The following is a 13,308-nucleotide window of genomic DNA, read 5'->3' on the forward strand; positions in this document are numbered from 1 at the left end:
TCCCTCTATGTCAACATATATATGTGTATAACTGAATACACAAATATGCATTTAAACACACTCCTATATAAACTGACTAGGTTTGTGTGTATATGTGCACATATAACGTGTAGCATCCATGTGCCTGCATGTGCAAAAAATATATATAATTTACATATCTAAATGTGGGAATTAGTAGGTCTATAGGTGGGAAAAGTTGTCCGTTCAGAGATCTGTGTGTGTATATGTGCATGTATGTGCAGTCTGTGTATGTGCAACTGTGTATATGTATATATTTTATATGCTGCACATAAGTCTCTATATGTGTATATGTCTATATCTAGTCACATATATGTCTGTAGCTATATGTAACTGTGTAACAGATAATGTTTTTTACTATCCCATTGAGGTAGGCTTGTGCAGCCTATTGTTTCAGACAACAGATATAAGTTGCGATGGAAGAGGAACGTCGGATTTGGTGTCTGTCCCCCATTTCCAATTATAGATGGATCATTACAGACAGAGAAGTACTGAGAATCCAGACATCTGCTCTTCACATGAATGCACTCACCTCCTAGAGAACAGCCTGCCATCATGCTCTGGAAACTGGTTGAAAATGTCAAGTATGAAGATATCTATGAGGTGAGTATATAATATGCATATGAGTAAGAGAGTATATGTATATTTAAATATACATCTAGTATATAGATACAGGCATGACTTTATAATACATATATACCTCTACATATACATCTAGGCAGAAATAGAGACATACACCAACACACACCAGTATAGAGATGGGAAACTAAGAGTAAATGCTTAAATGCTTATTTATTTGCATATTTGTATTCAGCATGCCAAGCCTTAAACTTTTTTTTTTTTTTTTTTTTCATGGAAAAGCTGTTTGATGCGGTTTAAAACATCAAAGAAATGATCTGGGGATTGGAATGAGGCAACTTAAAGGCAAGAGTTTGATTGTTTAGACCTCTAATTAGATATAATTCGATTAAATATGGACAAATGTCGAAGGGAGGGAAAAAAAGAAAATAGAAGAAAAACACAATCTGGTATTCAGGGACCGGATGCATTTAGTTTTTTCATTTTTTTTTTTTATTTTGCAATTCCAAACTAAGCTCAACCTGAATGTGGATTTTTTTTTTCCCTTTTCTTGTTTTCAGAATCGGATATTTTTTTTTACGACTTTTTTGTGCCTCTATAGCAATAGATAAGATGTGCATGTGTACATATACTCACATTAATTAAGTGGCACGCACATTCTCGCACGAATGTGAGCACACGCACCCGAACCGATACAGTCAAAGGCAGCTCCGCACAGTCCGCGGGCACGAAAAGTTGGGAGCTTTATCCAGACCTCATTTTCGAGGTCAAAAAGCAAACCAAGGGTGGTGGGGGGGCGAAAATCACAGCTCAAACACTGCGAAACCTTTCTTAATTTTGCACGGTTTCCTGAACCGGATCTTTCCCAAACGGGCTGCGGGAGTGTATTTCTTGTAAGTCAAACCAGCGTGCGGGATTTGCTCAGAAACGGGGGGGGTTAATATGTGTGTGTAAGTGAGGAATGGCTGTCCACAAAATGATATTTTTTTTTCCATTGTTTTTATTTTTTAATTAAGAGGAAGGCATTGGCTCAGCGATCTCGAGGTGGGGGAGATTTTCAGAAGGGCGCAATCCACCAGCTCCGGAGCGGGAGTTACTCCGTGGGGAGGTGGCCGGGAAGGAACGGGGACAGGGCACGAACCGGGGACCGGACAGGGGTCGGGGAGGGACTGGGCACTGAGGAGAGATCAGGAGTCGAGCAGGGACCCGGCAGGGACGGAGCAAGGACTGGGCAGAGACTGGACAGGAACTGGGCAGGGGCTGGGAATCGAGCAGGGACCGGGGACAGAGCAGGGACCGGGTACCAAATAGGGGCCAGGGAGGGACTGGGCACTGAGCAGGGACCAGGGAGTGCGCAGGAGCTGGGCAGGAACCGGGCACAGGGGCTGGGCAGGGGCTGGGGATCGAGCAGGGACCGCGGATCGGGCAAGGACTGGGGCTGTGCAGGGACTGGGTACCGAGCAGAGACAGGGCACTGAGCGCGGGGCTGGGTACTGGGCAGGGGCTAGGCAGGGACCAGGCAGGAACCGGGGACCGGCCAGGGGGTGGGCAGGGGCCGGGCAGGGCTCAGGGTACCGGGCAGCGGCCGCAGCCCCTCCAGGGAAGCGCCGTCGGGGCCGCCCCGTCCCCTCATCCCTCCCCTCCGGCACTTACAGAGGGGAAACTCCCGGGAAAAGCGGAGAAAGAGACCGAGGGGAAGGTACAGCTGCGGCTGTTCCCGGCCGGAGGAAGGACGGGATGGAGGGAAGCGGGGAGGGGATCCGGCGGCCGCACGGGAGAAATGTCTCCATTCCCAAAAGCTGCCGTCAGGATAACAATCCTTGGCAAAACCCGGCATCTGCAGAATGAACGCAGAGCGTGCACACGTGTGTGTGTGTGTGTGTGTGTGTGTGTGTGTGAGAGAGAGAGAGAGAGAGTGTGTCGGTCCCCATGTGTGTGTCCCCGCGTGTCCCCAGCCCGCGGAGCCCTCGCTGCTTTTCCCTCCCCATCCCCAGGCACAGCCCGGCCATTGTCTCTGCCCGCAGCAGCAGGCGACAAAACATCTCCCCTCCCCGGCTGCCGAGGTCGGGGATGAGGGGTTTTATTCCACCCTCTTTTTCAGAGGGATTTTTAAGGAGCTATGAACTGACGGACACTCGTGTTTGTAGGTTGCCGTGGGAGAGAAGTGGAGTTGGGGAGCGGTTAGGGGGGATTTGGCTGCGGGCTGGGTATTCCCGAACTTGGGGGTGCGCTCCGAGGCATCTTGTAACGTGCAGCATTAAGGGGGGGAAAAAAAATTGTTGCCGATTTTTTTTTTAAGCGCTGAAACTCTCTAGATTTATCTTAAAGAAATGTTTCCCTCTCTTCTTTCCGATTTATAATTAACAACACGATGGTAGAGGCGTCTCAGCCACTTAAAATGAATCTGTTCTTAAAACAAAAGTGTGTGTGTGCGTGTGCGTGCGGGGGGTGGGGGGGCTGCTCTGGGAAGTGTGAGTCTATTTAGGAAGGAACGTAAGTTGAACTTTAACAGAAATGGCAGACAGTCCAGTTGAACGGGTTCCTGCAACATCAAAAGGGTTTTATATCGCCCCTGGCTTTGCCTCAAAACTATAAATTTACTATCCTTTAAAATTCACTCCATACATTCGCATCTGGGTGAAAATAGGGAGATCTATGTACATATATATATATATATTTTTTTTCCATATCGGGCTGTAGAATAGGATTCGGGGAAAAAAAAAAAAAAAAAAAAAAGAGCCAAACAACGTAGATTCAAGTACTTATTTGCCTATTGCAAATAAATACGATCTGTAACACACACCAGAAGGGTTTAATCTTCGCTCTAAGTAGGCATCTATTACAGTGAGTGCACAGATCTTCTTCCATGTCTTTAAAAATAACAACAAAAAAAAGGATTAGAATAGCCTCTTTTTCTTCATTATTTGTTTAAAAAACAAACAAACAAACAACAAACTAAAAGAAAAAAGCACCAAAGGCAATCAATTCCTCGTATTAAGAATGTATAATTAAATATAAATTTAAAGGAAAAAAAGGAAATATGTTTTTCTTCTTCTCCTTCGCCTCTAGCATTGCTTCATCTCACTTCCTTGCTCCAGCTCAGCAGTGTCTACTTTCCGCATCTTCCTCCGCTCGAGTTAATTGAAGTTCTGCCTCTTCCTTGCTAAACTTTTTCCCCCCTCTCCCTCTCCCCAAACTCTGCCTCTGCCAGCCCCCCTCGTCTGATTACATCTAGTAATTCTCCACTGAATGAACGTCATTTACAATAGTAGGGGAGCTCTCGAGCTGGCTGCCAGCTTCACGCTCCATTTGGTCCTGCATTCTCCCTTTAAAGTAGTCGTGTAATATTAATAGTCATGAATATCAATTATTATGAGGCGGTGTAGAGAAGGAAAGGGAGGAAGGGGTAGCGGAGCAGTCTGAGCCTAGCCTTGGGTTGAAGAGGATTGTATTTGGGAGCTCAAAGGCAAAAAAAAAAAAAAAAAAAAAAAGGCAACAAAAAAAACCAACAAAAAAAGGAGGAAAAAAAACCGAGAGGGAGGGGTAAATCATATATGTAGATAGAGGTTTCCAGGCTCGGTTTTGGGGGCATTGGTCTTTTTTTTTTTTTTTTTTTTTTACCTTTTTTTTTTTTTTTTTTGATGGATAGACTTCGAAATATCTCAAGCTGTTCTCCTGTGTCCAACACGTCCCTGTGCAGATCTCCTTGATATTTTTCCCTCCAGTTATTAGTATTATCACCATTATTTTATTTTTAGCTATTACAAGACTTTTTTTATTTCCAGATGTTAGTCCACACCTATTCCGCCATGGTGAGTTTGGATCCATGTTGTACTAGAATTGCATGTTCTCTCTCTCTCTCTCTCGATCTGTTGTCTCTCTCTCTCCCTCTCTCTCTCTTTTTAAACGCCTTTGGCTTGGTAATTTAGCACAATAATTGGAGGAGGCTTGCAGCTGCTTCTCCCTTTTTGCATTGTGTGTTCTCGATTTGAGCGAGGGGAGTCTGGGGGGGAGCAGGGGGAAAAAAAACTTTTTTTTTTTTTTTTTTTTTTTTTTTTTTTTTACCATGTGTGCCATTGCTTGTGGGGGTTTGAGGTACACTTTGTGGAATAGATATTTTTGTTGTTTACTTTAGCCATCCCACCTTCAGTGCAAGGGAGTTGGACAAAACTCCTCTCCCACCTTTTCTCTGAAGCCTCTACACACTCCCCCACACACCCCCGTCCCCCCACACACCCCAAAGACTTTTCATTACAATTAACCCCCACCCCATACTCTGGAATACAATATTGGAAAAGGAAACAAAAGACACTGGAAGTTGCTGCAGAAATCATAGCGACTGGATTTGTTCAATATCGATGTTTCATTTTTATTTTGTTTGATTTCTTTTTAATTTATTTTTTAAGGGTTAGACTCTCTTTAAGCAAAGATCCCGCGTGGTTTTTATTTTGGGTTTCTTTTTTTTTTTTTTTTTTTTTTTCCCCCAAGTCCTTGTTTTGCACAACTTCTCGTCTCGGAGTCCTCCGAGAAGTGCAACTTTCTTTTTGGGCTTTCCCACGTGAAAATGGGTCGGTGATTTTGAGTTACAGGACTTCAGCAGTGGGAATAAACAAACGTTTGGAAACTTTAGGCAGGAGAAGGGGTGGGTTGTTTGGATGGATGGGTGGTGCGCTGCTCTTGATTTTTTTTTTTAAATATTTTTTTTTTTTACCTTTTTTTTTGATATGGGGGGCTGTGAGGGGAGAATTATATTACTGGACTGAAATTGCAGATCATATATGCATATGGAGCACTAGTCCTACAGTTTTAATTATGACATTTAGCAATTCTCCTTCACACCCCCCGCCCCCTTCCCCCTTCTTGATGGTGGGAATAGACACAATGTGGGGACTAAACACTGTAACATTTCTAATCCGTGGTGGGGGAAAGGGGCACATCTGAACCCCAGTTTCCAACTGTTTACAGTTTTATTTTATTTTATTTTATTTTGGGGTGGTTTGTGCTCTTTTTACTTTTTCTTTTTTTTTAAAAGGTCTTCTTTTTTGTTGTTGTTTTTATGTCATTCCGCTTGTAGGACCGGCATGATGGAGTGCCCAGCCACAGTTCCAGGCTGTCCCAGCTGGGATCCGTCTCGCAGGGACCCTACTCCAGCGCTCCTCCGCTCTCTCACACCCCATCCTCGGATTTCCAGCCGCCTTATTTCCCACCCCCCTACCAGCCTCTTCCTTACCACCAAAGCCAGGACCCTTACTCCCATGTCAATGACCCCTACTCCCTAAACCCCTTGCATCAGCCCCAGCAGCACCCCTGGGGACAGAGGCAGAGGCAAGAGGTGGGATCAGAAACCGGGTCACTGCTGCCACAGCCTCGGGCCGCCCTGCCCCAGCTCTCGGGACTGGACCCCAGGCGGGACTACCACTCAGTAAGGAGGCCAGATGTCCTCCTGCACTCAGCTCACCATGGCCTTGACTCCGGCATGGGGGACAGCCTTTCTCTGCATGGCATCGGACACCCAGGGATGGAGGAGGTCCAGGTAAGGCACCGCGTTCCTTTCTCCTGGGCAATTGCAGCTGGAGCCCCCATGCCTGGGCTGGGAATGATCAGTGAGGGATTTCCAGCGATATTGCTGTGGGTTGCCATTCTTTTTTTTTTTTTTTTCCTTTCTGGGATTATAACTGTGATACTCCCCCTCCCTCTCCCTCTATTTTTTTTTATATTTTGTTTATAAGAGAATTTATTTCCTTGCTGTCACGCACAGGCTGTGCTTTATAAACCCTCCCCTACATGGCAAGCCAGGAGAGTGCATTGGGAAGGCAGACATGCTGCTCCAAATATTCCACGTGTTTCAAAAGCTGGCAGAGTTCAAGGCTTTTCAAATTCCAGTTATTTCCCATGCAATCTCAGCTTCCACCCCACTCCACCCCCCAACCAATTTCCTGTCGTTCAGGGATTTTGATGAAACTGTCGAATTACTACATTTTTCATCCGGGAGGGAGGCAAAATATAAACAAAACCCAAACCAAAAGCAATAACTTGTAATCAGAAACAAGTCCTGTGTCCACCTCCCCACTCCCTCCTTATTTTTTAAGTGTAGTTGGTAGGGTAGCATCGATTTTAAATAGTTTTATTCCCTCCTTTGGGTTACAAAAGAGTTTCGCCGGGCTCAAAGCACAGTATTTCCCAGCTTTCTTCCATCCCACGCGAAACTCATCATCACGTGTTATTTCCTAAAAGCAGAAAGGGCTTTAACAGCTTCGGTGCTGGGCTGGTTTGCACCTTGCTGGAGCTGGGTATGCACAGCCCGTGGGGACCCCCGAGCCCGAGGCTGAAGCCTCCAGGGGCCAGGTCCTGCATTAGACTGTACTAACCGGGATTCTGGGGGTTCCCTTCAATTTCTTTTTCGTTTTTTTTTTTTTTTATTTCAGAATTTCTGTAACTCATATATATATATATATGACACATATATTTAGTCTTGGGATAAAGACAAGAAACACTGAATGAAATACGGTCTTCAAAGATACAGAAAGGGAAAAAGAAAGGAGGAAAGAGGAGCCTGAGAAGAAAAAAAATAGCCGTGAAAAAGGATGTGCTGAACATTATAGGAATCAGCGGCAGGGAAGCGCAGGGGATGTATTGCTTTGGCTTGTAGCTTATTTTGTTTTAGGGCTTCACGGGAAAATCCCCGAGCTTTGCTGAGTCGAGATGCTTTAGGAACAGAAAGGTTTTGCTGTTTGGATTTGCTTCTGCCTCCGAGCTCAGTGACCGTCGGGTCGCTGGTTCCTGCAGGTTTCCAAGGTGGCTTTGAGACCTGGGGGTGGCCCCTGACCCCCACGGGCGCGATGTGCAAGTCCCGTCTCGCATTCCTGGCTCAGACAAACTGGTCTGCAAGTCAAGGCGAGTTTTACCTCTGTGAATGCAGGAAGGAGATCGCTCTCCTTTCTCTCTGCAGCCGAAAGGCGTTAAGTGCTGCTTGTGCTTTGATATTTACACTTTCCCCGAAGAAAAGCCGGTAATTGTTGTGCTTTTGTGAAGGAAAAAAAAAATAGAGAGAGAGAGAAAAACAGAAAAGAGGAAAGAGGTAAAAGGGAGAGAAGAAAATGATAAAATGCAGAAAGGGCTAAAGGAGAAAGAAAAAGAAGAAAAGGTGGAGGAAGGAGAGAAGGAAAGGAGGGGGAAAGATAGGGAAAGGAAGAGAGAAAGACGTAAAGAAGGAAGAAAAGAAAGAGCGGAAATAATAGGGAAAAAGGACCTCAAATGAAGCAGCTTTCCATCCGTTTTCCAATAAAACATCCCTTCTGCGGGCAGGGCACAGTGCTGGCGGGAAGTGCCTCCCCCACGATGTCTCCGAGCGCAGCGGTGACGACCAGCGGCCATCCCCGACCTGCTCGCCCGGGCTGGCCTGGCCTAGGGGGTGGGATGGGATGGGATGGGATGGATGGGACCGGGATAGGATGGGACAGGCGAGGCTGTGGACCAGCAGAGCAGGGGTCCTTATTTTGGGGTCCTGAGACAGCAGGAAATTAAACAGACCCTTTATTTCTGAAAGTTTGGTGTCAGGTTGGGGGAGGAGGGTGTCCCAGGGAGAAACACATGAAGGAAGAGGTGTTCAGCTAGAAATCAACACAGGCAGGAGGGAAAGCAGCCCAGAATTCGCTCCTATCGCTCAGCATTTTCTATTCTTGTCCCCCCACTAGTGACAGATGAAGTTGGGCAGTTTTCCATCCTGATATTCAATACGGATTTATTCTAGATTCGAGGAATCCGTTCTAGCTACAGGGATTTTTATTTAGACCACATATACTTATTATCCGCCATCACTAGATAGAATTTCCAGGGAGGGTTTCAAATACTACTTTTTAAATAGTCCAGAAAGTTGAACCGATATCTGGATATACAGTTGGATAAAGATGTTTCTCTTTGCTTTAGCTTATGCATGTCTTATCAAATATGTGCCATGAGGATGGGCTGGGCTGAGGAGGAGACAGAGAAAGAGAGTGCGTGACAGAAAGAAACAGTGGTTATTTTATAAACACCAAATCCAGGCCATGTGTGAGCCATTGTCCAGGGCTAGAATTAAGTGATTGTAACACGATAGCGCTCTGTTATTGTAAACAGGACATATTGTATTGCTATTGCTGCCCCTTTCGAGAGGAATTTTCAATCTGCGATTTACAGCCTTCAGACAGGGAACAGAGAAGCCAAGACCTACTTATTGAAAACAAATTTGCATCATCTAATAGGGATTCTGAAAAAAAATTAAAAATCCACCATTGCAACCCCAGATATTTCCCCCCTCCCCACCGGCTGGGTAAAAGCAGGGTTATAGTAGTAAATGATACAATGAAGGAATTATGAAGGGGGGAAATTCAGACTCTTTGAAGGAAAACAAAGGCTGGGTTTTTCAGGTTTTCCCTCGGATGTCTCCGTAGCTGATAAATAAAATGATTATAGATAGTATTTAGGAAGATCCATGCTATCAGATTATTGGAGGAGGGGAGGGAGGGGAATCTTCCCCTCCGGATTTTCCAAGTATATCTGGAAACTCATCACCTTTCCCCTCCCTGCACACACACCTCTGCTCCTCCTCCTCCTCACTCACACTGCTACTACGTGCCAGCTAGAGACAAGGAAAGTTAAGTTGCACCAAAACACCCAAGTCTCTTATAAAGTAACCCCTGGTATCACTTTTAACTAAAGAAGTCTAGTAATTAAAAGTCTGAGTTGTTTTTCCACGTTTCCGCATGCAGTCCTAATTAAATCTTTACGATCCTCTCTGTGATTATTAACTGCCAGCATGCTGAGCGAATATCCTGTACAAAAACCCAGCAGGAGGGCGTAATTAGATAGAAAATCAGACAGGAGTCTTCTCATTAACTACAACAACTAACCCACGTTGCTGATGGAGCGAGTGGAGTGCACGCACACGCATAAAGGGTGTGCACAACCATCGACTCCAGAGATAGGGCGAGATAAGGAGGAAAGATGGGGAAAAAAAAATAAAAGGGAAGGTGGTGTTTCATGTTTACCTCCAATTTTGTGCCATCGAGGTGCGCCACGCTGCACTCCAGCAGGCTGCAGGATTTGCTCATCATCCCTCTTCGGGAGCTGCTCAGGGAAGGGAGGGAAGACTTTGTAATTTTATTTTGTGCCCTTTAGGTATGTAGGCTATTGATTATGAGAGAGAGACACAGCCATGCCCAAGCACATCACATAAGGCAACCCTCTGCGTGTGTGTGTGTGCTCGTTGGAGGGTGTATTCAAGGAAAATGAAAGGAAAGCTCTCATAGAAAATATTGTTCCGTCACGTTTTTGGGGAGATGTAATTTTCTTCTAAATCATATTCCATCTGGAATGTCTCCGCTGAGCACAGAGAGGAAGATAAGGGCTGGATCCGGATAAACTCAGCCTCTCGGTGTAGCAAAGATGAAGTTAAAATAATAGCGAAGAAAATCATTGCTTTGCTGTGAAGGTGTTTTCCTTATCAAGGAAATATGTAACAACTCCCCAAACATGCAATAACACTGAAAACCCCAGACCCTAAACAGTAATGAGAAAAATAAAATAATAAAACCAAGAAACCCACAGGTCCCTCCTTTCTCTAGAATTGGCCCTAAAACGGAACCTGTCGGGATTCTGCATTAAATTGCTCTTATGACATCTCTTCTCTTTGGGAGATGATTTTACTCTGCCAAACGCAGATTCAGGGGTAGTTTTGGTTGTTTTGTTTGGGGTTTTTATATATATATATATCTATATATCCCACTTTCGTATAGAGAAATGAAACCCAGCATTTGTTGTGTCCTCTGTGCCCGTCTTTGTTCTCCTCCCTGTCAAAGAAGTTAATGCCATAATAACAGGTGTGCTCCTCAGCAGGCTGAAAAGAAAGGGGGGGAAAGGGTGAAAACACGGCTTAGAAATCGGGACCGTTTTTCCTAGGCGATCAATTTGATGGTTCATACTTTTGATAATGTATATTCCCGCTCCTCCCTCCCCGTCCCCACTAATTCAGGACATGGAAGCAACCTCGGGAGCTGTAAATCTCTTTCTGCTCGTCCCCTGTACAATGTGGGCGTTGCGCTGCACTCAGAAAGGCTCAGGCTTTAATTAAAAGTCCATAATGTAAACTATGATATATAAAAAGTAAATGGCCCTTGAATTATTAAGATGTAGCAGGGTTAAACAAACAAACAAAAAAACAAAAAAGAGGAAGGAGGAGGGGGAGGAAAGGGGAGGGAGCATTTAAGTTGTCCTTAATCGCGTTCATTTATGTCATGCAATAGATCTTGCAGATGTTGCCAAATTGCCACATTTTCAAAGGAAGAAATATAAAGCTTTATGGAATGCAAAGAAGTCTATGTGATATCTATGTTTTATAAGATAACAAAATCACTATTGCACCCCATATGCTTCACACCTCCTTTTGTTTTATTAGAAGACTATATAATTTGTAAGAATTTCATTTCCTTGTCGATTTGGGGAAATAATAATAACAACTATAATAATAGTAAAAAAAAAAAATTCATCCTCCCCTAGTGAATTAATATAAATGGAAATAACAGGAACTCCAGTTTGGAATGACATGATTTATGTACGCGATTCTTTAATATCCAGTCAATTTGAATAGTGATGTTTTTATATCCACAGTCAGTTGAAGATGCCAATAACAGCGGTATGAACTTATTGGACCAGTCTGTCATTAAAAAAGGTATGGATTATTCCAACAAGCTAGACGAACTTTTACTGTGTAGCAATATCTTCATGATATATTTTGACTCTGGGGCAATTAATTTCTCCGGGAAGCAGGAATACATGGCAGCAAGATGGATAGTTGATTGGATCAGCAGATAGAGCGAGGGGATAAGATATGCGAAAAGTTTATATCCCCACCTCCCCCGTCCTTCAAAGGGTTTAGTGACACAAATGCTCTCTAATGGAACACCCCATGCTCGAATGCAGTTTCCACGGGCTATCCTCTCCTCTTTCCCCCCCTCACCTCGAGAGTCCTCGATGGGAACCCCTTGGCTTTTATTGGGGGAAGGTGGTTGATTCCCTTTGGGGCTAAAATGCATTTCGCAGGCGAATCAAACGTGGAGAGACAGAGATGCCCATGGAAAGGCAGCCCCGGCCCCCTTCCCTGCTTCCTCCAAGATTCCTCCCTTCCCCCTTCCTCCAAGATTCCCCCCTTCCCCATGCCCATTTTTTACATCTTTCTACATATGCGCCCATGATTTAGTGTAACTGCAGAATCACCCCATACTGTTAAAGGGAATGTGATATTAACAAATGTTTGCAGTCTCTTGTACAGCTGTAAGCAAAATAATTAACTAATTAAACTAATTAAATGTAATTACAATAACTCATTTTGGGCGTATTGCAGCTGCTTAATTTTTTTACATTTCTCTGACAGTCCCTGAAAGATGCTCGGCGATTAGTGTTGTGTTATGCTGATAGACATTAAACAGATCACACGCTGCAAATGGAGGGAAAGCTATCTTTAATTATCTAAGGAGTTTCTATTTCTAGATTCAATTTTAAGTACCAGAGATGAGGCTTAGAAATGCTGTCCCTTATGCTTACTATCAGCAGCACTTATCTCCAGGACCCTGTTGTTTGTCAAATGCTCGCAAATGGTTTAATAGTGATGATCTTGCAGGATGTAAAGCAAAATAACGGGGAGGGTGTTTATTTAAAATGTGTTGAAGACAGCACGAGGTCCTTCCGTGTATTTGTTGTTTGTTTTGTTGTTGTTTGTTTGGGTTTTTTAAAAATTTAAATTTTCATGTGAGGTGTTTCTTTCACACACATGATCAAGGTCTAGTTATTTGAGGGAGGTCAGATGAAAACTTGAAGACCCTTTGGCAGCACCATTTATGACTATTGGTTGAAATGTCGAAGATTGTTTTTTGGGCTTTTTTTGTTTGGTTGGTTTTGTTTGTGTTTTTTTTTTTTCCTTTTTTATTTTTTTTTTTTTTTTTAAGAAACAGAATGCTACTTGCCTTTAAAAAGTAAAAAAAAAAAAATTTCTTGTTTCTGCTGTTTTGGATCAGTTTGAATGTTTAGTAGGGTATCTACTCAGGGTCTGTAACCTGATGGTTTCTGATTGTATTTTTAACCTTTTTTCCCCCTCTCGCTCTCCTCCCCCTTCCCCACCCCCACTTGACACCTCATACACGGTGTTGTCTCTTGTGTGTATTTGATTTATTTGATTAATTGGGGCTTGATTTGTGGTCGAGAGACTCCTTTCTAACGTTGTTCCGCGCTGGTATTTCACAGAACACACAGTCCAAAATACTCTTTTTTTTTTTTTTTTTTTTTTTTTTTAAACATACATGTCTGTGTCTCTCCCTCCTTCAGCTGACGAGGACAGCAGAGACATTCCATGTCTGTGCTGGGTGGTACAGTTAGAGAGCGAGTAGCACTAGAATGTGACTGTCAATGATTATATCCATCAGGTATAGATTTTTATGTATATTAGGTATATATTTAGGTGCGCTTTTTATGTGTGGGCATTGCAACGGCCCCAGGTCGAGCAGCTGCCGCCTAAAGAGACCCCTTCCCTTCTATATGGGATTACATGTGCCTATTTGCAGCCAGAAGAAGAGATACTCTGAGTTTACACATGATGAGCAGGAGGCATGTGCACTTTGGAAATTAAGTTACTAAAAAAGACCCTGAGATGTGTTTGCAACTGTTTAAAAGTCACTGCAGCAG

General features: G+C 43.9%; 1 protein-coding gene across 5 annotated transcripts in view; it reads left to right on the top strand.

Annotated features, from left to right (window-relative positions):
* Positions 1-448: 448 nt before the first annotated feature.
* The window catches only part of TFAP2B (transcription factor AP-2 beta), a 33,413-nt gene continuing 20,553 nt past the window's right edge, over positions 449-13,308 (top strand). For 2 of the 5 annotated variants that reach the window (XM_050316188.1, XM_050316187.1), the window contains exons 1-3: positions 449-621; positions 5,672-6,130; positions 11,242-11,302. In XM_050316188.1, the coding sequence (XP_050172145.1) occupies positions 541-621; positions 5,672-6,130; positions 11,242-11,302 (601 nt within the window). In that variant the 5' untranslated portion in view covers positions 449-540. Of the gene's footprint in view, positions 622-2,670; positions 2,741-4,293; positions 4,410-5,671; positions 6,131-11,241; positions 11,303-13,308 lie in introns of those variants that run through there. The other 3 variants (XM_050316191.1, XM_050316190.1, XM_050316189.1) reach the window with 3 other exon arrangements.

This window comes from Myiozetetes cayanensis, unplaced genomic scaffold, assembly GCF_022539395.1.
Source record: "Myiozetetes cayanensis isolate MyiCay16 unplaced genomic scaffold, myiCay2020 scf2-11, whole genome shotgun sequence".
Classification (NCBI taxonomy): Eukaryota; Metazoa; Chordata; class Aves; order Passeriformes; family Tyrannidae; genus Myiozetetes; species Myiozetetes cayanensis.